The sequence below is a fragment of the Eutrema salsugineum genome, unplaced genomic scaffold, assembly GCF_000478725.1.
Source record: "Eutrema salsugineum unplaced genomic scaffold, Eutsalg1_0 scaffold_14, whole genome shotgun sequence".
Lineage (NCBI taxonomy): Eukaryota > Viridiplantae > Streptophyta > Magnoliopsida > Brassicales > Brassicaceae > Eutrema > Eutrema salsugineum.
Window position 1 is genome coordinate 7,701,593 of NW_006256877.1, and position 26,424 is coordinate 7,728,016.

At 45.2% G+C, this 26,424-nt stretch overlaps 1 protein-coding gene and 1 non-coding gene across 2 annotated transcripts; both read right to left on the reverse strand.

Annotated features, from left to right (window-relative positions):
* Window positions 1–6,099: 6,099 nt before the first annotated feature.
* Window positions 6,100–7,334, reverse strand: LOC112088458. Its single transcript, XM_024158741.1, has 2 exons — window positions 6,561–7,334; window positions 6,100–6,519 (listed from the first exon to the last, which is right to left on the reverse strand). The coding sequence occupies exons 1-2, from the start codon at window positions 7,332–7,334 to the stop codon at window positions 6,100–6,102; spliced, it is 1,194 nt and encodes a 397-aa protein (XP_024014509.1).
* Window positions 7,335–25,050: 17,716 nt separating this feature from the next.
* LOC112088616 lies at window positions 25,051–25,157 on the reverse strand. The gene has a single exon (XR_002900562.1). It is a non-coding gene; the product is annotated as a small nucleolar RNA R71 (small nucleolar RNA).
* Between the last annotated feature and the right edge of the window lie 1,267 nt (window positions 25,158–26,424).

The following is a 26,424-nucleotide window of genomic DNA, read 5'->3' on the forward strand; positions in this document are numbered from 1 at the left end:
GCATCTTAGCATCAACATTCTTCTCGACCTTTAACCCTGGTGTTATTCACACGGCCGAGCTTGAACTGTTGGGACTCGGACTGAAGCCGTTCATCACTCAAATGAAGAACAAGAAAGAGTTCCAAGGGCCGCTGCATGTACCATCATTGGGTGCATTCTTTGCCATTCAAATGCTCACTTATCGGCACAATGTATGGTGCGACCGCAAGAAGCGAGGAGCAAGAAGACTTCAGAACGGTTGGATAGTCACCAAGATCCTGAGGGCTCAAGGGTTTATATTCCCTGATTCACCAAAGAAGCCGAACCTCATTGATGAGTTATACCTAAGTAAAAGTGGGTTCTTCGGAGGCAAGTCAGGGGACAAATGGGTTTACAACTTCACCCTACTGCATAGAGACGGCACGCAGGTTCTACTGCCTAACCAAAGCCTAACCATGCTCGACAAGCAGTGTAACGTCTCATTCTACGTTCTCAAAGACCAGTTGTATAACCCAGCTCTCGACCCACCAACACGCAAATGCACCAAGGCAGCACCTAGCAAACCCGAGAACACTAATGGCCCGAAAGGTTGTGACAACGAGGAGCAGAGACACTATGAGAGAAGGATCGGAGCAGGCCGCTATCACATTGATCCGGAAGTGTGGGGTGAGCCTGAATACCACACCAAAAAGCTGTATTCGCGAGTGAACACCCTCCAAAAGTGGTGTAAATGGCAAGACAAAACCATCCACGCGTTGGTACATTGTGAAGGCATTTGAAGAAGAAAGTAAAGCAGCTCACGAGGCCATCCTCACCGGATAAGAACTCAGCGACCTCAACCGCACCGATTACAGAAGAAGGAGTTGGAGAAAGCTCAAACGCGAGGAACCCGGAGTTTCCACCAGGCAAAGAAGACTGGATCGACCCAGCTACGGCTTTCTTGCCTGAACCCTCAGAAAGCAGCCCACCACGTCAGCCCACTCCCTCCTGCTCAACATCGAATCCCTCGCACTACTTGGGATCCGACCTCTCCGACTAAGGTATCGACTTCAAACCTTGTACATATGCATCTTGTATATATCATCTTGCATTCGTTCAGTTTGTCTTTTCACTTCTCTCACACGCTTTTATAACACAAGGGACTGTGTTATCTAAGTGTGGGGGGAGGAGCTTTGTGTTTTCTGATCTTGTTTTCTTTGTTCTTATTTGACTTTTGCATTCTTGAGTCTCATTTAGCTTAATACATGTGATAAATTACATCATTCTAGTTGCATCTCGCATTTTAAGATTGAGTCTAGTTGCATCACGTAGGATTGCATCAGTGCAAGGAGCAATGATAGATTTTTTCCTAGAGAGTAAATCACTTGAGAACTTGAACTAAATATGCTTGTGAAACTCATTCTGTGCTTGTAAAGCTTGAAACGATTTGAATCTGAGAAACAAGTTTGAATTACACTCAACTCTAGCTAAGTGATAACCTTGAACTTGAAATGTAAATATCTTTTGATGCATTGCTTGAATAGGCTTGTGGATACCGATATACATACTTGAGCTAGAATCGTTGTTTTTACCACCCTCCTTCCTTAGCTCAGGTAGCTGAATCCACATCATGGATCAGTTCCCTCACCTTGAACCCATCTTTCTTTCGAGCCAATGTTTGTGTGTGAATTGTAAGGCCACCTTGGACTGAACTTGGCAGAAAGTGTTAGGTTTAGAGCGATAAGGGCTTGGCTCATTGAGTGGTATGTTCCAACATCAAGGAACCAAGAGTATTGGTGAGAAATAAGTGTGGGGAAAAAGACTTGTTGGTGAGTGGAAAAAGGTGAGCTGAGTGGAAAAGTAAGAGTGGAAATAGCTAGGGAAATGAATGAAAATGAATTAAGTCTTGGATGTGAAAAGATAAGCTCTGAAATGAAAAGAAGCCAAAGGCTCAAGTGTTCTGAAATGAAAATGAAAGAGGCTATACGCTATGAAAGAAAAGAGCTGTGTGAATAAGTGAAAACCAAGGCTTGAAAATAAAAGAAAAAGGCGAGTCCCCTAGTGAAAAGAAAACGATTGTGAAGAGTGAGGATTCTGAGAGGGTGAGCAAGTGAGAAACGCTTTGAGTGGAGTGTGGGGTGTGATGAGCCTTGCCCTTGTATGCATCGGTTGCTTTTTACCTTTAGCATTCTGCCAAAGTTTGGTCTTTCATAGAGAGATCCTTGTTGCATTGCACCCGCTTGAATATTGATGAGATCATCTTTATCTCATGACCTTACCCTAGCCAAGCCAGCCTATTTGAACATTGCATCATTTGATTCACCGGTTACGAACTTAATGAATGTGAAAGAGTTGAATGTGATAATGACTTGTGGAGATTCCGTGTTTTAGTTGGAGAATATCCGAGTATAGCTTTGCATTGCATATTCGAGCATGAATCCGAGTTATCTTGTGGTCACTTCTCTCTAAAAAGGAAATATGAGCTCCATCTGCATTACAACCTCTCTCTCTCATTTGTTCTTTTTGCTTGAGGACAAGCAAAGGACAAGTGTGGGGGAGTTGATATGTCTATATTTTACATCATTTAGATTGCATTATAGAGTCCCCATCATGTGTTTTCTCATGTAAATTGAGTCTTTAGGCGTCAAAATAGGACATAGGGCTTGCATTAGGTCCCAAAGAGTTTTCCATGTTTTGAAGTCCTTATCAGGAGCTTTGGAGACCAATTGGAGCCTAAGAAGAGGAACAGGAAAGAAAACGGTGAAGAAAAGGGTCAAAAATGGTGAAAACTGCTTGGAGGAATTTCTCAGCCAAATCTCGTACCGGCTGGTCGGAAACCTCGACCAAAATGTTTACCGGACGCTCATTACCGGCCAAAAACCTTACCGATCGGCCAGAATCGAGTATCGAGTGCAAAAATACCACGGGACAAGTTTTTGACCGAGGCAAGGATTTTTACGACCAAAAAGCTTACCGCGGTACACAGCCCTCGGCCATTTTCCTTACCGCGGGAAGGTTTTTACGACCAAAAGTTGCCCTTGCCCGCGCAATTCAGAAATCAGCAATCCGGGGAACCTTCCGTTCCGAATCAGTCGGCGGGGTCTTCACCAAAGTTGGAGATAATCAAGCAAAGATTCCAGAACAGTTGGAATAATCCAATTCGGACCAGTGGAGAGAAAGATATAGCTTCCGGAGCATTCACCAGCATTGCGCGTACCCGAGAACTGAACGGCGAACTTCAAAGATCATGGCGGACGGAGCCTCTCCTGTCCAAACCAGCTTACCCGGTCTTCATCAAAGTTCGAGATCCATGGAAGATCTTCTCATAGAATTTGGAATCGCTCAATTCAGAGCAAAGGTTTGGAAGATAGGGTCTCCGGTTCACATCGCCTAAAAGTCTATTTTCCGGTAATTTCAATGCGGCGCAAAGATGTGAAATCCAGGAAGCCTTCCACTCCCCAAGCTCCGATGGTTTTTTCACCAAAGTTCGAGCTCATTGAGTCATCTTGACTGTGGAACTGGTCCTAGAGCAATTGGAGTCGTGTGCTGAAAGTTATCGCTTCCGGAAGGTGACATGGTCGATACAAGCCTAAATGAGTTGCGATACGCGCTAAGTGTTTTCACAAGCCTCGGTATCTTGACCTTGGCATCACTCAAGTCGAGGCTCATATCTTGGAAGTATTCTGGACCAGACCTCGTCCCAAAGCCTTGGCATGATTAGATCGAGGCATGCATACGTAAGAACTGAAGCTGGAAACGACTAAGTGTTGAGAGTACACCTCGGTGTAATGACCTCGGCGTGCATGCCGGACTGTGTTCTCTGAGCTGCCTCGACATCATGACCCCTCGACATTTTATCCCGAGGTCCCTTGTCACGAACCCAGAATCAAGAACAGAATGGCTCAAGAACACACACGTGAGGATGGATCAAAGACTAGGGTTCATGCATGTTCTTGACGTGTTCTTCACGAGATCTTCATCTGGATCCTGACTCACGTGCACACCTCGGCATGAAGACCTCGGCTTCACTTTCCGACACACCGTGGCACTCACCCATCAACCCAAGGAAGCGGTTCAGTACCTGGTTTGTTCCGGGCTGACCCGCGACACTTTCCCTTTGCTATAAATACATTTTGAGACTAAAAACCTAGTTATCTTATCTCTTATCTGTTTTTAGCTTTAAGAACTTGCCTCTTTTGTGAAACCTGATTAATCAAATCCGATCTCTTGTTTTTTCATGAGAATCCTGTTCTTTCTTTATTTTCCTTAATCATCCAGCTCAAACTCCTTATCATGACTAGCTACACTTCTTGCAAAGGACATAGTGAGCTCGTTATGATTAATGAGTAGTCGTTTAAGCGGCTTTAGATGAATAGATTAGGGTGCTTCCAAGATAGAATAGTGGGTTTAGGTGTCTAGTCTTGCATGTTTCATTCTTTAACCGACGAGATCTCTAGGCTGGATCCAAGCACATCACTTGAGGTTCAGATCTGAGACATATCTCGCATCAAAAGTGTTTGTAGAAATGTCTGAACCACTCGGTTAAAGGTTTAAGAGTCTTTCATCACGAGAGTGATAGTTTGTTCTCTTAAATGACATATTTGAACTGAATCTTATTGCTGATTGATTCGTGCTTCTCAAAAGACATTTTGGTATGAAGGAGAATCAGTTTAGATGCTTAATACTTTCATGAGAAAATTAACATGCCTTGAGTTCAAAGTTAAATGAAACCGCTTGATAAAATGATTCATTAACCCATTAGTTTAGCTTGGAAGCACCCGAGTCGATTATCTTGTCTAAAGTCTCTGCCTTTATCATTCATTATAATCATCTGAATCATTTATTTGTCATTTGCATCTTAGCTTGTTTCAAATCTCATCATCTGCTTTACTTTTATGTTAAATCGCTTGTTACTTAGCTTAGCAAAAACCTTTACCATTCTCTCTTTACTTAAAGAACAAATGACATAGATAGTCTCTCGTTTACAAGCTTGGATTGACACCCCTTTATACTACTCTGACAGGGGTATTGATAACCTCTATAATGGCTTAAAAACCTTAAGTTATCATCGGCTCGTTTGTTGCTTCGGCGGGAAGTTAAATGAGGAAATCTGCAAGCACTTGTGACTTTGCAGACGACCTGTTCCGATACTCCATGTCGTATTCGCTTAGCTCTATTGCCCATTTGGCGAGCCGACCGGATTGGCTAGGGCTGTGTAGGATCGAGCGCAGCGGAAGCGTAGCGAGCACAACAATCGAATGTGATTGAAAGTACGGGCGTACTTTGCGAGCCCAGATTACGACGGCTAGGGCGACCTTCTCGATCTGGGGGTAGCAGGTCTCGGCGTCGGTCAATGTCTGGCTAATGTAGAAAATGGGTTTTTGCTCGGATCGTTCTTCTCTGATAAGCACTCCGCTTACAGCTATAGCAGACACTGCGATGTAGAGGAAGAGCGGCTCTCCTTCGACTGGTTTTGATAAGATTGGTGGGCTCGCCAGATAATTCTTCAATTCCTGGAAAGCCGTCTCGCATCGTTCGTCCCACTCAAATTTCTTGTTTCCTCGGAGGGTGTCGTAGAAGGGCAGGCATTTTTCTGTGGAGCGGGAAATAAAGCTGTTTAGCGCGGCGACTCAGTCTATTCCCTGCGGTGGCTTCGACGAGCCGGTCGATGTGTGGCAAGGGAAAGCTGTCTTTTGGGCACGCCTTGTTGAGGTCGGTGAAATCCACACATACTCGCCACTTGCCGTTCTTCTTATTCACGACCACCGGATTTTCGAGCCAGTCCGGATATTTGGCCTCGGCGATTGATACTTTGAGTAACCTTTCGACTTCGTCGTTAACTGCTTTAGCTCGTTCGGGGCCGAGCTTCCTTCTTTTCTGCTTGACTAGTTTAAAGGTCGGGTCCACATTCAGCTCGTGACAAGTCACGTCGATGCTTATGCCTGGCATATCTTCCGCTGTCCAGGCAAAAGTGTTGATGTTTTCCTTGAGGAGGGAAAGGAGTTCGCTTCTCAAAGGCTCTTCCAGCTTTGCTCCTATTTCGACGCATCGCTCCGGGCGCGCCTCATCTATGCACACCGACTCCACCACATCACATACCTGCTCGGCGCGTGTTTCGCGGCTCTCCGCGATCTGTAATTGCTATAAGAGTTTCGAGAGCTTGTTCGCGGGCTCTCGGTCTGTCTTCATCTTTTTCCGGTCTATGTCTGCTCGTGCAACGGTGACGGAGTTCCTCAGCTTGTGCTCGGCTAGGCAGCACATTCGTGACTCCTTCTGATTCCCCCAGATCGTTTTGACACCTGCTGGAGTTGGGAATTTGAGACAGAGATGATACGTGGAGGGTACCGCCCTCATCCCGTTGATCCACGGAGTTCCCATGATCACATTGTAGATTGCTGGGTGATCAGTGACGCAGAATTCGATGATCTTAGTGACTCCGCCAGCTACCACAGGAAGCCTGATCGTTCCCATAGTCATCGTCGTTTCTCCTGAAAATCCGGTTAGAGGTTTGGGGATTGCTTCCACCTCGGAGAGGTCGATTCCCATTCTTCTGAGTTTTCCCTGAAGATGACGTTCACTGAGTTTCCAGTATCGATGAGCACCCTTGCTACGTCATGATCCCTGATCATTAACTCAATCACCAACGGATCGTTGTGAGGTCGATCGATTCCTGCCGTTTCCTCCTTGGCGAAGGAAATCACTGTGTTTGGGATGTCGGTTGGTTCTGTCCAATTCTCCTTTGCTTCGGCTCGGCGCTGATAGGCTTTGATGGAGGACACGGTATCTTGGTAGTATAGAGATCCACCCATGATCATATTGATCCTTTGCCTCGGCTCGGGTTGCTCTTCGGGTTCGCCTCTCCTGTCGCGCTTGGAGTTATCGCCTCGTCGGGGAGGATTCGCGGGTTTTGCCACGCCGCTCGGCTCGGCTCTCTCTTGTTGTTCGTTAGGGACGAGGTCTTTGAGGTTGACCGCGTTCTGGAGCTCTCCCGCCGCCATCTTAGCTGCGAGTTTTGCTCCTAGGGTTTGGCACTGAGCCGTTGAATGCCTGTAGGTCTGGTGATACTCGCAGAATGCTTTTTCGTCGTAATTGGTGGGCTTTCTTACCCAAGTGTTGTTGCGCGACTCTCCTCTTCCGCGTCCAGTGCCTACTTGGTAGTTGTGGACACCTCCGCTTCTAGATTCGTCTGAGCTCTGCGTTGTTGCGTTGTTTGATGGGTTGCCTTTCTTCGAGGGGCGCGTCAAAATTGAGCTTCGGATCGCTGCTTTTGTTGTTTCGTACTGCTCGTCCAGGTTCTTCATGTCCTCCTCATTTACGACGAAGTCTGATGACCGATGCAGAGCGTCCTGAATTGTTTGCGACGTGTTCAGCGCCATCTCCCTTCGAAACTCTGATTTGTACCATAGGGATCGTTTTAGAGCTTCGAGTGCAGCCTTGTCGCTTATCCCTTCTATTTTGGATACGACTGCCTTGAATCTTGCCATGTAATCCCGAAGCGGTTCGTTTGGTCCTTGGGATAGTGTCCACAGGTCGGCATCAGATGTTCCTCTGTTGATATGTTCATAATTTGCATCATTTAGGTTGCATAAATCATTCCAAATCATGTTTTATTTCATGTATTTTAGGTCCCTAGGGTTTGTTTTAGAACTTAGGAGATGCATTAGGTCCCAATGAGTCTTTGCATGTTTTGAGTGTCTATCAGGTGATTATGGAGCTGAAAAGATGAATCCAGGAGGTGGAATGGTGAGCAGAGCTTGAAAAAGTGGAAAACTTGAGTCTATGGAGGTTATCGGCCATTCTCGCTGGCCAGGAAGGTTTTACCGGCCATTTTCATGTACCGCGGGAAGCTTTACCGGCCATTTTCACGTACCGCGAATTAAGTATATCGGCCAAAATCTCCGGGTGCGAACGAGTCTCAGAAATCACCTGTCCGGGGAGCCTTCCGGTCCGATTCAGAAGGCGGGTCCTTCATAGAAGTTGGAGAGCATTGAAGCACGGTCTCATAGCAATTGGAATCGTAGAATTCGGACGCGTGAGCAGAGAGATAAGCTCGTCGGAAGAAACCCCTGTCTCGCAGGTATTCCGGACCGAGCAGATCAGTTCTGAAGGATGCGAAGGACGGTGCACTTCCAGGCCGATTCAGCTTCCGGGTCCTTCATGAGAATCAGAGACATTTGAGTTTTCTTTCCAGAACGTCCAAGAGCATTCAATTCGGATCTATGAGCAGGAAGATACGGCCTCCGGAATGGACACATGTCTAGACGCCTCTCTCTGGTCGTATACATGCACTGCAAAGATGTGCCCTCCAGGAAGCCTTCCACCTCCCAAGCACTGAAACTTCCTTCACAAAAGTTGGAGATAAATGAGTCCTCTGTCTTCTGCAACCGAAATCATTCAATTCGGACAAGTATCACAGGAGTTACACTCTCCGGAATGCGAAGTGATCTAAGCTGCTCTGGATGCTGCGAGATGGTCTTGCGACTTGGTTAACCCGCAGGCCTGAAGATGAACACCTGAATGCTGATGCTGCGAGTTGAAATGTGCGGGTAAACTATCACTGGAAGAGGTCTGGAGCTCCCGAGCAAGAGAAATGCTAAGTCCACAATCGTGCGACTTAGGCATGCGAGTCATCCGCGCCTGGATCTATGCCGCACGATCACTCGGAATTCACTCCGACTTGAGCCTGCGACCTAAGTGCAATAGAGACCAACCCGCACAGTTTCTACATCCCCCAGAAACCGGCTCAGCCCTGCGAGTTGGAGAGGAAGGAGACCATGCCGCAGAAACACTCGCAATTTACTCCTAGATAGGCGTGCGGCTCCGACAAGGTGATTCAAGCCTCACAAGACAAGTCTTCATCTACTGCGACTTAGGTGTGCGGCCTGGGACATACTGAACCGACCCGCAGCTTTTCCCACTTTATCCATTAAAACCGGGTCAGGACCCGGTTTGTTCCGGGCTGACCCGGTTCGTTTTTAAAAAGGTATAAATACTTTTTAGGGTTTTTTGGGGGAGAACTAAGTTTTATTCCCTTTGTCTCTGGCCTTTTTGGTGAAAAGACTCCATTAAGAAGAGAAATATCTTTATTTGAGTGTTTAATCAAGAGAGTTTAAGGAGATCTGGGTGTTTAAAGCTGTTTTCTTTTGAATCTATCATCTCCATCTCCATTTCTCATCATTAATCATGCTAATCTACTCAACTTGCAAAAGTTTAAGAGAGATTAGTATGATTAGTGAGTAGTCACCTTAATGAGGTTCTAGATGTGTAGGTTAGGGTGCTAAAGTGTTAGATTAGGAGTGCTTAGGGCTAGATTCATTGATTCATCTCTCTAAACAGCTGTTCTCTATGCTAAATCCTTGATAATCACTTGAGATCTAGATTCTGGGAATTTCATGCACCAAAAGTGTTTGATGAAATTCCTGAAAGAGTTGTGTTAGAGGTTTAAGTAATTTTTCATCATGGGAATGATTTGTTAAATGCTTGAATGATCATTAAGAGCTGTTTGTTAATGCATATTGATTCATGTTTCACAAATGGGAATTTGGTTTGAAAATGGATTAGTATAGGGGTTAATACCTTCATGAGAGGATTAACCTAGATTAGAGTTCTTAATCATTTGAATCATGTCTCATCATTGTCATTAGCATTTCTAGTTTAACACCAAGGCACCCTAACCAACTATCATGTCTAGAATCTCATGCCTCCATCATATCATATTCACATCATTTGTCATTGTCATTTGTCTTTAAACCTGTTTATGTTTATAGTTGTCTCTAGATTAATCAAAACCTATTCTTGTTTGCTTGAATTAAGAACTTGATCATATAGCTTAGTGTCTAACACCACATCTGGATTGATAAACCTCTTTGTACTACATTGACAAGGGGATTGATAGCCCTGAGACCCTTAAAAGTCTTATCTATCATCTGTCCATGAACATCGAGTACTGTTTCAGGAACAAGGCGGAGAGCTGTTGAAAACTGCCGATTGAATTTTGTTCCTGCCTTGAAAACCACTCGAGCGCGGCTCCTTTGAGATGCTCCACGAAGAGCAGGCAGTATCCAGCATCTACTTTGCGCTCGGTGAGTTTAGTGGCGTTCTTTGTGAAGGCTCGCCCCATTGCTATCCGAAACGCTGTGATGTGTGCTTTCGGGTTGGTTGTTCCTTCGTAGAACGGGATTCTCACCTTCCCCGGCTCGGGAATCCTGGCCTCCGTGATTCTTGCAGTGAATGGGGTTCTCTGAGTTTCTTCAAGCATTCGGTCGATTTCGGGCTCGGCGCTTGTCGCGTTGTGCACTTGGGATTTCATGGCGCGTATTTCAGCTACTGTCCGAGCCATCGAGGCTCGCAGCTCTTTGAGTTCGAGAGTTTGTGCGTGAGTCATTCCCTTTGATTGGGGGGGTCGCTCCCGCTCCTCTCTCCTCGGCTCGTCTTCGCGCTCTGCCTGCTCGATCCATTGGAGGTTTTCTTCCTCCTCGGTTGGATTGTCGCCGCGGGTCGTGTCGGAGACTGCGTCAGTTCGGACGCCGTTCAGTGCCGAGGCGAGCTCTTCTTGACTTATTCGGCGAGCCGAGCCGGTTTTCTGCGGATTTGTGGTTCCGTCGTTCTGCTGGGCGTCTACGTCAATCGCATCGTTCTCTTCCTCGCCGGCTCGTCGCCTTGAGTTCCGGCAGAGTGGAGGCGGCTCGGTCATGTTGACTCGGTTTGCTGCGGGAGTCTGTTAGTCGAGGGGACGAAACATCGGGGGAGCCGAGGGATTTCTTGCGTCGCTCCCTGAGGCTTCTGCAGGTGTCGAGAAATCGAAGCGTCTCCGGATTCCATCCATCGGGTCGGGAATTCCGGCTCTCCAAGTTGGGTGTAATCGCTCAGCCGCCATCGCGTCGAGCCTCTCCGTAATCACCTCGTTTCTTTTATCCTGTTCGTCGATTTGCTTCATCAACGCAGCCATCATGTTTCGCATCTCTTCTTGGGTTTCGATCGTTGCCGTCGTTGTGCCCGATGCCGGAGCGTCCTTCTCCGCGCCGTTACCGATGTTGTTGTTGTTGTTGTTATCGTCGGGGGTGTTGCTCGCCATGTTCTTCGGATCTTAAAGTCTTGTAGATTTAGAGTAAGAAAGTTTCGATTCCCCACAGTCGGCGCCAAATTGTGTGAGCCAAAACTTGCACAACCAGAAATTTGTTTAAGGAAAACTAAGGGATCGGAAACTTCTAGGGTTTATCGCCAAAAACAGTAAGATCGAAAGAAAGTTTTTCTTGCTGTAAAAGTGTTTAGTCTTTATTTCTTAGGGTTGCAAAAGTTACAGAATGAATTGTATACATCATCTATTTATACTAATTCTCCGAACCGCCTAGCCGAGAATCTCGGGAGAGATTTTCGGAATATTTCCTTATCGCCTCGTGCGGCTCACCGCCTTTGTATGTCGCCTAGGGTTTTTTATGGGCTTCGTCTCTGAAGGCCTTGGTTCGGTCCATCTGAACTTTTCCACGGCTCGGCCCATCTAACTTTGATAACTAATAGTTTTCACTCTTTGTAGAGGTTATCAATACCCCTGTCCTTGTAGTACAAGGGGTTATCAAACCAAACTTGTAGTGGAGACACTATCTATGTCATTTGTCGCCTTAAGTCAAGAGAGAATGGTAAAGGTTTTTAGCTAAACTAAGTAACAGGTGAATGAGGATAAAGGTAAAACAAATGATGAGATTTAAGCTAAGCAAGATGCTAATGACAAGTAAATAACTCGGATGATGAAAATATATGACAAAGACAGAAGCTTTAGACAGGATACTTGACTCGGGTGCTTCCAAGCTAAACTAATAGGTTAATGAATCATTTTATCAAGCGATTTCATTTAACTTTGAAATCAAGGCATGTTAATCTTCTCATGAAAGTATTAAACATCTAAACTGATCCTCTTTCATACCAAAATCTCTTTTGAGAAGCACGAATCAGTCAGCAATAAGATTCAGTTCAAAAATGTCATTTAAGAGATCAAACTATCACTCTCGCGATGAAAGACTCTTAAACCCTTAACCGAGTGGTTCAGACATTTCTACAAATACTTTTGATGCGAGATATGTCTCAGATCTGAACCTCAAGTGATGTGCTTGGATCCAGCCTAGAGATCTTGTCGGTTAAGGAATGAAACATGCAAGACTAGACACCTAAACCCACTAATCTATCTTGAAAGCACCCTAATCTACCTATCTAAAGCCGCTTAAACGACTACTCACTGATCATAACGAGCTCACTAAGTCCTTTGCAAGACGTGTAGCTAGTCATCATAAGGAGTTTAATACTGGATGATAAAAGAAATAAAGAAAGAACAAGATTCTGATGCAAAAACGAGATATCGGATTAGATTAATCAAGTTTCACAAAAGAGGCAAGTTCTTAAGGCTAAAAGAAGATAAGAGATAAGATGATTAGGTTTTTGGTCCTAAAATGTATTTATAGCAAAGGGAAAGTGTCGCGGGTTAGCCCGGAACAAACTGGGTACTGAGCCGCCTTCTTGGGTTGATGGGTGAGTGCCACGGTGTGTCGGAGAGTGAAGCCGAGGTCTTTATGTCGAGGAGTGCACGTGAGTCAGGATCCGAATGAAGATCTCGTGAAGAACACGTCAAGAACATGCATGAACCCTAGTCTTTGATCCATCCTCACGTGTGTGTTCTTGAGCCGCCTTGTTCTTGATTCTGGGTTTGTGACAAGGGACCTCGGCATAAAATGCCGAGGGGCTTGGTAGTCGAGGGGTTCGGGAGAACAGAGTCCGGCATGCACGCCGAGGTCATTACACCGAGGTGCACGTTCAACACTTAGTCGTTTCCAGCTTCATTTCATACGTGTGCATGCCTTGATCCCAACATGCCGAGGCATCGGCACGAGGTCTAGTCCAGAATACTCCCAAGATATGAGCCTTTACTTGGGCGATGTCGAGGTAATGATGCCGAGCCCAGAGAAAACACTTAGCGCGTATCGCAACTCATTTGGGCTCGTATCGACCATATGGCCTTCCGGAAACAGTAACTTTCAACATACGACTCCAATTGCTCTGAGAACAGTTCCATAGTCAAGAAGACTCAATAATCTCGAACTTTGGTGAAGAAACCGTCGGAGCTTTTGGAAGTGGAAGGCTTCCTGGATTTCACATCTTTGCACCGCATTGGAATCACCGGAAAATAAGCTTTTGGACCAATGTGAACTCCGGAGACCTTATCTTTCGAACCGCTGCTCCGAACTGAGCGATTCTAACTGTTCTGAGAAGGTCTTTCACAGATCTCAAACTTTGATGAAGACCGGGCAGGCTAGTTCGGTCCGGAAAGGCTCCGTCCGCTGTGATCTTTGAAATCCGCCGTTTGGTTCTCGGGTGCACATAATGCTGGTGCATCCTCCGGAAGTCGTATCTTTCTCTTTACTGGTCCGAATTGAATGATTCCAACTGTTCTGGGATCTTTGCTTGATTATCTCCAACTTTGATGAAGACCCTGACAACTGATTCGGACCGGAAGGTTCCCCGGATTGCTGATCTTTGAAACGCGCGGGCAAGGACAGGTTTTGGTCGAGAAAAGCTTCCCGCGGTAAGAAAAATGGCCGAGGGCTATGTACCGCGGTAAGCTTTTTGGCCGTAAAATTCTTCTCGCCTCGGCCAAAAACTTAACCCGTGGTAATTTGCACCCGATACTCGTCTTTGGTCGATTTTGGTCGATCGGTAAGGGTTTTGGCCGAGGTTTCTGTCCAGCCGGTACGAGTTTTGGCCGAGAAATTCCTCCAAGCGGTTTTCACCATTTTTGACCCTTTTCTTCACTGTTTTCTTCTCTGCTGCTCTTCTTAAGCTCCAAATGGCTACCAAAGCACCTGATAAAGACTTCAAAACATGCAAAACTCCTTGGGACCTAATGCAAGCCCTAAATCCTATTTTGGTGCCTAAAGACTCAATTTACATGAGAAAACACATGATGTGGACTCTAAAATGCAATTTAAATGATGTAAAATATAGACATATCAACTCCCCCACACTTGTCCTTTGCTTGTCCTCAAGCGAAAAGAACAAATGAGAGGAAGAGGTTGTAGTGCAGGTGGAGCTCATATTTCCTTTTTAGAGAGAAGTGATCACAAAGAGAACTCGGATTCATGCTCAAATATACTCGGATATTTTCCAATTAAAGCACGGAATCTCCACAAGTCAGTATCACATTCAACTATTTCACATTCATTAAGTTCGTAACCGGTGAATCAAATGATGCAATGTTTAAATAGGCTGGCTTGGCTAGGGTAAGGTCATGAGATAAAAATGATCTCATCAATATTCAAGCGGGTGTAATGCAGCAAGGGATCTCTCTATGAACGACCAAACTTTGGCAGGATGCTAAAGGTAAAAAGCAACCTATGCATACAAGGGCAAGACTCATCACACCCCACACTCCACTGAAAGCTTTCTCACTTGCTCACCCTCTCAAGATCCTCACGTTTCTCAATCGTTTTCTTTTCACTAGGGGACTCTCTCTTTTTGCTTTAATTCTCAAGCCTTGGTGTTCACTTATTCACACAGCTCTTTTCTTTCATAGCGTATAGCCTCTTTTCTTTTCATTTTAGAACACTTGAGCCTTTTTGGCTTCTTTTCATTTCAGAGACTAAATTTTTCTTTTAAAAACAACAGAGCTCATCTTTTCAAATCCAAGACTCAATTCTTTTTCTTTCATTCCCCTAGCTAATTCCACTTTCTCTTTTCCACTCAGCTCACCTTTTTCCACTCACCAACAAGTCTTTTTCCCCCACACTTATTCCTCGCCAATACTCTCAGTTCCTTGGTGTTGGAACATAGCACTCAATGAGACATGCCCTTGTCGCTCTAAACCTAACACTTTCTGCTAAGTTCAGTCCAAGGTGGCCTTACAATTCACACACAAACATTGGCTCGAAAGAAAGATGGGTTCAAGGTGAGGGAACTGATCCATGATGTGGATTCAGCTACTTGAGCTCATCTTTTCAAATCCAAGACTCAATTCTTTTTCTTTCATTCCCCTAGCTAATTCCACTTTCTCTTTTCCACTCAGCTCACCTTTTTCCACTCACCAACAAGTCTTTTTCCCCCACACTTATTCCTCGCCAATACTCTCAGTTCCTTGGTGTTGGAACATAGCACTCAATGAGACATGCCCTTGTCGCTCTAAACCTAACACTTTCTGCTAAGTTCAGTCCAAGGTGGCCTTACAATTCACACACAAACATTGGCTCGAAAGAAAGATGGGTTCAAGGTGAGGGAACTGATCCATGATGTGGATTCAGCTACTTGAGCTCATCTTTTCAAATCCAAGACTCAATTCTTTTTCTTTCATTCCCCTAGCTAATTCCACTTTCTCTTTTCCACTCAGCTCACCTTTTTCCACTCACCAACAAGTCTTTTTCCCCCACACTTATTCCTCGCCAATACTCTCAGTTCCTTGGTGTTGGAACATAGCACTCAATGAGACATGCCCTTGTCGCTCTAAACCTAACACTTTCTGCTATGTTCAGTCCAAGGTGGCCTTACAATTCACACACAAACATTGGCTCGAAAGAAAGATGGGTTCAAGGTGAGGGAACTGATCCATGATGTGGATTCAGCTACTTGAGCTAAGGAAGGAGGGTGGTAAAAACGATGATTCTAGCTCAAGTATGTATATCGGTATCCACAAGCCTACTCAAGCAATGCATCAAAAGATATTTTCAATTCAAGTTCAGGGTTATCACTTAGCTAGAGTTGAGTGTAATTCAAACTTGCTTCTCAGATTCAAATCGTTTCAAGCTTTACAAGCACAGAATGAGTTTCACAAGCATATTTAGTTCAAGTCCTCAAGTGATTTACTCTCTAGGAAAAAATCTATCATTGCTCATTGCACTGATGCAATCCTACATGATGCAACTAGACTCGATCTTAGAATGCGAGATGCAACTAGAATGATGCAATTTTATCACATGTATTAAGCTAAATGAGACTCAAGAGTGCAAAAGTCAAATAAGAACAAAGAAAACAAGATCAGAAAACACAAAGCTCCTCCCCCACACTTAAATAACACAGTCCCTTGTGTTATAAAAGCGTGTGAGAGAAGTAAAAAAGACAAACTAAACGAATGCAAGATGGTATTTACAAGACGCATATTTACAAGGTTTGAAGTCGATACCTCAGTCTGAGAGGTCTGATCCCAAGTAGTGCGAGGGATTTGATGTTGAGCAGGAGGGTGTGGACTGACATGGTGGGCTGATCTCCGAGGGTTCTGGTAAGAAAGCCGAGGCAGGATCGATCCAGTCCTCTTTGCCTGGTGGAAACTCCGGGTTCCTCGCGTTTGAGCTTTCTCCAACCTCTTCTTGCGTAACCGGTGCGGTTGAGGTCGCCGAGTTCTTATCCGGTGAGGACGGCCTGGTGAGTTGCTTGACCTTCCTTTTCAAATGCCGGACAGAGTCCACCAACGCGTGAATGGTCTTGTCTTGCCACTTACACCACTTTTGGAGGGTGTTCACTCGCGAATACAGCTTCTTGGTGTGGTATTCAGGCTCGCCCCATACATACCAATCCTCCTCTCAGGGTGTCTCTCCTCCTCATTCTCACATCCGGAAGGGCCATTCTTGTTCTGAGGCTTGCTAGGTGCGGCCTTGGTGCACTTGCGCATTGATGGGTCGAGAGATGGGTTGTACAACTGATCTTTGAGGACATAGAAGGACACGTTACACTGCTTATCAAGCATGGTGAGGCCTCGGTTAGGCAATAGAACTTGTGTCCCGTCTCTGTGCATCAGCGTGAAGTTGTAAACCCATTTGTCCCCGGACTTGCCTCCAAAGAAACCACTTTTACTTAAGTATTGCTCGTCGATGAGACTCGGCCTTGATGGTGAATCAGGGAATATGAACCCTTGAGCTCTCAAAATCTTAGTGACAATCCAACCGTTCTGAAGCCGCCTTGCTCCTTTATTCTTTCGGTCGCACCATACATTGTGCCGGTAGGTAAGCATTTGAATCGCAAAGAACGCGCCTAAAGAGGGTACATGCATTGACCCTTGGAACTCCTTCTTGTTCTTCATTTGAGTGATGAGCGGCTGCAGTCCAAGTCCCAACAGTTCAAGATCGGCTGTGTGAATAACACCAGGGTTATAGGTTGAGAAGAATGTAGAGGCTAGAACTCGGTTGGTGTATCTGATTGCAAGTTTTCTGATGCAGCTCGTCTTGCTCTTGCCTCCCAAGTAAGGTCCAAAAGTGATTGTTTCCCACAAGGCAGCCAACTCTTCTTTTGGGTACACAAACTTGTCAAGCGAGCTTCCGTTCCTTTCAAAACCAAATATCTCGTCAAGTTCCTTGAAACTGACCTTGTAATGCACGCTCTCCATGTCAAACTCAATGTGGCCGAACCCTTTGCCATGTAAGCGTTTGGGATCTCTCTTGGGGTAGATGACAACCTCCAAAGTGGCCAGAAACTGTTGTGTGATCCCCTCATAAGCAACATCGCTCATCATAAAGAACTCGGCCAAGCCCATGTTTTGAAAGATGAGGGTAACATCATCGAGTATTTCAAGATTCCTCAGCAATTCCACATCAGGAAACCGACCTTGAGCCACTCTTATAGAGTTAAAGTGGTCCAAGTACTCCTCAGTAGTTGGGAAATGCTCTTCCTCGGGCTCGGGCTTCGGTTCCTTCTTGGCCTTCTTGCCACTGTTAGCTTCATTGGGGACTATGGCTCTGAGCTCATTTTCGACTGATCCAATGGCTGCCTGCTTCCCATTCCTTCTTGATTCAAGAGCTGGTGCCGGAGTGAGCTCGGCGTTCCTTGCTCGTTTAGCAGCTGGCTCGCCATCGGGTCTCGTTGAGGGTTTATTGCTTGTTCCTCCATTGCGTGCCACGGCCACGGCTTTTCCTTTTGTACCTCTCCTCTGGACCTCGTTTTTTTCCGTCTCATGAGTAGGAACAGCTCGGTCGCCTGTCATCTGCAAGGCAGATTCTCAAAGAAACCGTTAGAATCAAGTATATCGATAAGCACAAGATAGCAAAACAAAGCTTTTCTTCTAACAAGACCGGTTTTATAGCTTTCTCAAACATCAAAGAGAGTATCAACAAGCTAGAACAACCAAAGAGAAGCAGGATATCTAGACAGTTCGGCTCAACAACTCGGTTCACCATTTAAGCCGATTCCAAGCGCATTTTCTCAAGAATTTTAAAAAACTCAAGAACAAGTTATTTTCAAAGCAAAGACCAGTTTTTTCATCTGTTGTCTATCCTGATGGAATTTTTAAAATTATTCCCAAAGGCCGATATGCTCTAAAAGATTCGATTCCATATTTTACAAACATTTAAGCTCGCAAAGAATGAATGAAAAAGATGAGTTCTTTGAGATGCAGATACCTTTGGTAATCCAAGATTCAGGCTCAGTGAGATGCTTATGCAGAATAGAAAACACCCTAACGAGTCTAGAACGCTTGGAATCACGCAAAATGAATGAGAAATGAGAGAGTTGTGTTCGTGAAGTGCAGAGAAAAGAGTGAAGAGGGCAAACTCTGCGTTTTGGCTTGGTATGGGGGCTGGTATGGGCTGGAGCGCGCTTTCCAGCTGGCGTTTGGACTGTAGTGAGACTGGTCCCCCCTTCTTCTCCAGCTCCAGCCGTTGACCGCGCCAAAAATCCTCTTTACCGAGCGTTCAAATTCAAATTACCGCGCTAAGTCTTCAAATGGGCGCGGCATGGGGATGATGTGGGCCGTACGGTCTAGAGTGATTTTTCTCGTGTTAATTTGAGCGGCCTCGGCTTGTTCCACCCCGAGGGCACCAAGCCGAGTGGTTTGAGCTCATGTTATCGAGTAAATCTCCGTGGCCTTCAAGTCTTTTCATTAGACCGCGCAAAGCCTCTTCTTCGATCTAAGTGTTCCAAGTGTTCTTGTTTTTGATCGTTCTTGACACCGGGCACCTCGGCACGCTCCACCACGAGGGCATCATGCCGAGGCCACTTGTTTTAACAAAGAACACGTGAAGCTTGGGGGTTTAAACAGGCCGGCCTTGGTGTAAACTGGTCGCGGCCTCGGATTTGAGGTTTTTAACCGTTTAAAGTTAACATGGCGCCTCGGTATAATTATACCGAGGTGTTTACACCGTGAGCCTCCCCCCACACTTAGTCATTTCACCACTTCACTTCTCAGACACGGCCATGATGAAAGTAAGTCGAGGAGTTTAGCTGAGGTTCTCAAGCTTTCACTCGGTTAAAGGTGACCGCGGTATGAATATACCGAGGGTCGATACCAAGGCTATAAACGCTTTCTGACTTAAATCATCAGGCCGTGTCTTTTTCAAGCTTTTTCTCACTTTCAATCCTCAAGGCTTACTGTCTAACTCCTGAAACACTTAACAAACCCTTCAAAAAGTTTCAAATGAAAAGAAAAAGAGCATGAAAAACGAAATATGTACAAAGATAAGCGTGGGGTGTCTCCCAAGAGCACTTTGTTTAACGTCCCTAAGTTTGACTTTTCATACCTTTTCAGGCTGTTTCTGGTTCAAGAAGAGGAACTGAGGTAGCTCCCTCTCTTGTTTCTGATGCCAAGTAGTGCTTTACCCTCTGACCGTTTACCACAAAACCTTGTCCATCTTTTCCTTTTAGAACGACCGCTCCATAGGGCCTTACTTCAAGAATTGTGAACGGACCGGACCACCTAGACCTCAGCTTCCCAGGGAATAGCTTAAGCCTCGAGTTAAACAACAGAACTTGGTCCCCTTCTTTGAACTCTCTCTTGTGTATCTTCTTGTCATGGAGCGCCTTGGTCCTTTCCTTGTAGATCTTAGAGCTCTCAAAAGCATCTAAACGGATCTCCTCAAGCTCATGAAGCTGTAAAACCCTCTTCTCTTGTGCTGTCTTGATGTCAAAGTTTAGAAGTTTCACTGCCCAAAGAGCTTTGTACTCCAGCTTTTCCCATAGAGTAAGTTAAACAGTGAGGTTCCAATGGGGGTCTTGTATGTGGTTCTGTAAGCCCACAAAGCATCATCAAGTTTCTTGCTCCAATCCTTCCTGGATGAGCTCACGGTTCTCTCCAAAATAGCCTTTATCTGACGGTTAGAAACCTCCACCTGGCCGCTCGTTTGCGGATGATAAGGGGTGGCCACCTTGTGCTTTACTCCGTGCTTCTTCAAAAGGCTCTCAAGAGTCTTGTTGATGAAATGGCTTCCCCCATCACTGATAACAACTCTTGGGACCCCAAACCGTGGGAAGATGGTACTCTTAAAGAGTTTTACCACCACTTTTGAATCGTTGGTTGGAGATGCAACCGCTTCGACCTATTTACTCACATAGTCCACAGCGACAAGGATATACTGATTCCCATATGAGCTTACAAAGGGGCCCATGAAGTCAATGCCCCAACAGTCGAAGACCTCTACTTCAAAGATTGGATTTTGGGGCATCTCATTCCTCTTGGATATGTTACCGTGCCTTTGACAAGCCTCACACCTCGAGACTACATCTTGAGCGTCCTTGAACAAAGTCGGCCACCAGAAACCGCTTTGTAAAACCTTGGCAACCGCCTTGAATGCACCTAAGTGACCACCATACGATGAACCGTGGCATTCTTGTAGCACCGGATGGATCTCTTCTTCGGCCAAGCATCGCCTATAGAGATGGTCCTTGTTAAGCACGTAAAGATACGGCTCATCCAATTGATATCTCATCACATCTCTAAAGAACTTCTTCCTTTGATAAGTATCAAGATCCGGTGGCTCTAAACCGCATGACAAGTAGTTCACTAGATCCGCGAACCACGGGAGGCTTCTTTCCTTGATTGTGTTGGCCTCCTCCACTTCTAAGTAAGACCTGACTAGCATGAGGGTTTCCTCCGGTAAAGCATCATCTATGGGGACCTGTTCTTCAATCCTCAGCCTAGAGAGGTGATCTGCGGCTCCGTTTTCAATGCCTTTCTTATCAAGTATCTCCATGTCAAATTCTTGGAGCATAAAGACCCATCTCAATAGCCTCGGCTTAGCGTCCTTCTTAGCCATCAGATACCTCAAGGCCGCGTGATCTGTGTAAACCGTGACCTTTGATCCCACTAGATAACTCCTGAATTTATCAAATGCAAACACAATGGCAAGCATTTCTTTCTCGGTAGTGGCATACTTTTCTTGAGCCGAGTCCAAGGTGCGGCTTGCAGAGTAAATCACATGGAGCTTCTTATCTTTCTTTTGCCCCAAGACAGCTCCCACGGCATAGTCGGATGCATCAGTCATCACTTCGAATGGTAAAGACCAATCGGGAGCTTGTACTATCGGTGCACTGATCAAGGCCTCCTTGATTCTCTTAAACGCTTCCTCACACTCTTCATCAAAGATAAACTCCACTTCTTTACACAATAGCCTCGTCAATGGTCTAGCTATCCTGGAGAAATCTTTAATAAATCGCCTATAGAACCCTGCGTGCCCAAGGAAGCTTCTTATTCCTTTTACAGAATTTGGAGCTTGTAGGTTCACCATCACCTCGATCTTAGCCTTGTCCACCTCGATGCCCTTCTCTGATACCTTGTGTCCCAAGACAATGCCTTCTTGGACCATGAAATGACACTTCTCCCAGTTTAAGACAAGCCTATACTCCTCACATCGCTTTAAAACCTGAGATAGATTAGCAAGACATTCGGAGAAAGAGGAGCCGTATACGGAGAAATCATCCATAAACACCTCAACTTTCTCTTCAATTAGATCAGAGAAAATGTGCATCATACATCTTTGAAAAGTGGCCGGTGCATTACATAAACCGAAAGGCATTCTCCTATAAGCATAAGTGCCATAAGGGCAAGTGAATGTCGTTTTCTCTTGATCTCGGGGGTCTATAGGTATTTGAAAGAACCCCGAGTATCCATCCAGAAAACAGAAATAAGGATGATTAGCTAACCGTTTGATATGTTCATAATTTGCATCATTTAGGTTGCATAAATCATTCCAAATCATGTTTTATTTCATGCATTTTAGGTCCTTAGGGTTTGTTTTAGAACTTAGGAGATGCATTAGGTCCCAATGAGTCTATTGCATGTTTTGAGTGTATATCAGGTGAATTTGGAGCTGAAAAGATGAATCCAGGAGGTGGAATGGTGAGCAGAGCTTGAAAAAGTGGAAAAATTGGGTCTATGGAGGTTATCGGCCATTCTCGCTGGCCAGGAAGGTTTTACCGGCCATTTTCATGTACCGCGAATGAAGTGTATCGGCCAAAATCTCCGGGTGCAAACATGTCTCAGAAATCGCCTGTCCGGGGAACCTTCCGGTCCGATTCAGACGGCGGGTGCTTCATAGAAGTTGGAGAGCATTGCATCACGGTCTCATAGCAAGTGGAATCGTGGAATTCGGACGTGGGAGCAGAGAGATAAGCTTGTCGGAAGGAACCCCCGTCTCGCAGGTATTCCGGACCGAGCAGATCAGTTCTGAAGGATGCGAAGGACGGTGCACTTCCAGGCCGATTCAGTTTCCGGGTCCTTCATGAGAATCAGAGACATTTGAGTCTTCTTTCCAGAACGTCCAACAGCATCCAATTCGGATCTATGAGCAGGAAGATACGGTCTCCGGAATGGACACATGTCTAGACGCCTCTCTCTGGTCGTGTACATGCACTTCAAAGATGTGCCCTCCAGGAAGCCTTACACTTCCCAAGAACCGAAGCTTCCTTCACCAAATTTGGAGATAAATGAGTCCTCTGTCTTATGCAACCAAAATCATTCAATTCGGACAAGTCTCATAGGAGTTACACTCTCCGGAATGCGAAGTGGTCTAAACTGCTCTGGATGCTGCGAGATGGTCTTGCGACTTGGTTAACCCGCAGGCCTGAAGATGAACGCCTGAATGCTGATGCTGCGAGTTGAAATATGCGGGTAAACTATCACTGGAAGAGATCTGAAGCTCCCGAGCAAGAGAAATGCTAAGTCCACAATCGTGCGACTTAGGCATGCGAGTTAGCCGCGCCTGGAACTATGCCGCACGATCACTCGCAAATCACTCCGACTTGAGCCTGCGACCTAGGTGCAATAGAGACCAACCCGCACAGTTTGTACATTCCCCAGAAACCGCCTTAGCCCTGCGAGTTGGAGAGGAAGGAGACCAAGCCGCAGCAACACTCGCAAAACACTCCTACTTAGGCGTGCGGCTAAGACAAGGCGATTCAGGCTTCACAAGACAAGTCTTCATCTACTGCGACTTAGGTGTGCAACCTCGGACATACTGGACCAACCCGCAGTAATTCCCACTTTATCCATTAAAGCCGGGTCAGGACCCGGTTTGTTCCGGGCTGACCCGGTTCGTTTTTAAGGAAGTATAAATACTTTCTAGGGTTTTTTGGGGAAAGGGTTAAGTTTTATTCCCTTTGTCTCTTGCCTCTTTTGTAAAAGACTCCATTAAGAAGAGAAATATCTATACTTGAGTGCTGAATCAAGAGAGTTTTAAGAGATCTGGGTGTTTAAAGCTGTTTTCTTTTGAATCTATCATCTCCATCTCCATTTCTCATCATTAATCATGCTAATCTTCTCAACTTGCAAAGGTTTAAGAGAGATTAGTATGATTAGTGAGTAGTCACCTTAATGAGGTTCTAGATATGTAGGTTAGGGTGCTAAAGTGTTAGATTAGGAGTGCTTAGGGGTAGATTCATTGATTCATCTCTCTAAACAGCTGTTCTCTATGCTAGATCCTTGATAATCACTTGAGATCTAGATTCTGGGAATTTCATGCATCAAAAGTGTTTGATGAAATTCCTGAAAGAGCTGTATCAGAGGTTTAAGCATTTTTCTGCATGATGATGTATTGTTATTTGCTTGAATGATCATTAAGAGCTGTTTGTTAATGCATATTGACTCATGTTTCACAAATGGGAATTTGGTTTGAAAATGGATTAGTATAGGGGTTAATACCTTCATGAGAGGATTAACCTAGATTTGAGTTCTTAATCATTTGAATCATGTCTCATCATTGTCATTAGCATTTCTAGTTTAGCACCAAAGCACCCTAACCAACTATCATGTCTAGAATCTCATGCCTCAATCATATCATATTCACATCATTTGTCATTGTCATTAGTCTTTAATCCTGTTTATGTTTATAGTTGTCTCTAGATTAATCAAAACCCACTCTTGTTTGCTTGAATTAAGAACTTGATCATATAGCTTAGTGTCTAACACCACATCTGGATTGATAAACCTCTTTGTGCTACATTGACAAGGGGATTGATAGCCCTGAGACCCTAAAAAGTCTTGTCTATCAATTGGCGCCGTTGCCAAATTGTGGTTTGATTAGCATTAAGCTCTGATCTGTTCTTGAGATCAAGTGCTTACTTTCTTGTTTTTACTGATTCCTTTCAAGTTCTGTTTGTGATTTCAGGTGTATGAACACCAGGTCTAGATCAAGAAGCTGTGGTCCTCCTTTTCCTCTAAACGACAACATCAACCTTTTGGTACCAAGGAGGAGAAGAGACAGACGTGGTAGACAAATTGATCAGACTGAGATGGCAGAACAAGAAGATCGCGTGGTAGATATAGAACAACCAGTTCAGGAGCAACAGGCTCAAGGTCATGGAGCTGGTATTGGAGTTGGTCAAAGGCTTCACCAGGGTAATGTTCAGCAGGAACAGGTGCACCATCAACAAGCTTATGTCCACCAGGGACAAGCTCAAGCTCATCAACAGAGGCATCAGGCCAATGTTCAGTAAAGACACCAGGTGCACCACCAACCCCACCCTTTCCAACCACAGCAAAGGAGATATGAGCAACCCCAAGTCTATGTTGGAGAGAATGACAGGGCCAATGCTCATCAGTATGGAGCTGGTATTCAGGCACCACCTGTGCAAAACAACAACTTTGAAGTGAAAGCATCATTGCTGAATATGGTCCAGAACTCAAAGTTCCATGGGTTAGCAATGGAAGATCCCTTGGAACACTTGGACCAGTTTGATAAGGTGTGTGATCTGACCAAGATAAATGGAGTTTCAGAAGACAGCTTCAAGCTAAGACTATTCCCATTCAGTCTTGGTGATAAAGCTCATCAATGGGAGAAGAATCTTCCAAGAGGCTCCATTCAAACCTGGGAGCAATGCAAGCAAGCCTTCTTATCTAAGTTCTTCTACACCTCAAGAACTGCAAAACTGAGGAACCAAATCTCTAGCTTCACTCAGCACAGCAATGAAAGTTTTGGTGAAGCATATGAGAGATTCAGGAGCTACACAACCCAATGCCCACACCATGGGTTTAGTGAGGCTTCTCTTCTCAGCACACTGTATAGGGGAGCTCTTCCCAAGATTAGAAACCAGCTGGATACTGCTTCCAATGGGAACTTTCTGGGTAAAGAGATACATGCTGCTTTAGAGCTAGTGGAGAACTTAGCATTGAGCAATGATACTTATGGTGAAGACTATGACAGATCAAATAGGTCTGAAGGTTCAAGCTCAGAACAGAGGCTCACCAGAGAAGTTAAGGAGTTGAGGAGTGAATTGGACAAGCTGAAATTCACCACTCAGAAGCCAATGCATTTTGTTGGAGAGTATGAAGAACCTTCTCAAATTTTTGAGAACATAAGTGAAGAAGGTCTTACCCAAGAGGAGCTCAACTACATTGGGAATCAGAGGTTCCAAAGATATCAGTATGGTAATGCCAATCCAAACCTCTCTTACAGGAACACCAATGTAGCTAACCCACAAGACCAGGTCTATCCCAATTCTCAAGCTCCAAAGAACTTTGTTCCCAAGAACAACTTTCAAGGGTCATTCCAACCCAAGAATCAATTTGGTCAGAATCAGAGTTTTGGTCAGCAACAGCAACCATTTCAGGGCACTGGTTATAATTCACAGCAGCCAAAGGCACCACCAGGGTTTGGTCCACCACAGTTCCAACAGCAGGCGCCGGTTCAACAACAGTTTCAGCCACCAATGGTTCAACAGCAGCCACAGATGGGTACAGATATGGTTGGTATTCTGCAACAACTACTTCAGGGTCAACAGACTATGCAGCAGGAAATCAAGGAACTGAAGCAAAACCAGGCATCAAGCTCAAGGAACCAAGTCACCTACCTGGAAAACCAGAACCCAACCCCAAGGAATATGCCAAAGCCATTACACTGAGGAGTGGCAAGGAGTTACCTGGTATTGAGAACAACAAAGTGATCATTGAGGACAATGATCAACCTGAGGGGGAGGCAGCCTTAAAGGATGATCAAGTTGCTGAGAAACCAAGGACAGAAAAGGGTAAAGAGGTAGCAAAGGAACCAGAACCAGAGAAGAAGTATGTGCCACCACCTCCATACCAACCCAAGCTCCCATTTCCAGGGAGATTTAAGAAGCAACTAGTGAACAAGGCAAGAGCTGTATTTGAGAAGGCACTCAAAGAGAAACCACTCACAATGCCTCTCATTGATGCATTCCTAATGATGCCAAAGATGGGGAAGTTCTTGAAGGATGCAATTCTGAACAAGACAAAAGAGCTTCAAGGCATGGTAGTACTAAGTCATGAATGCAGTGCTA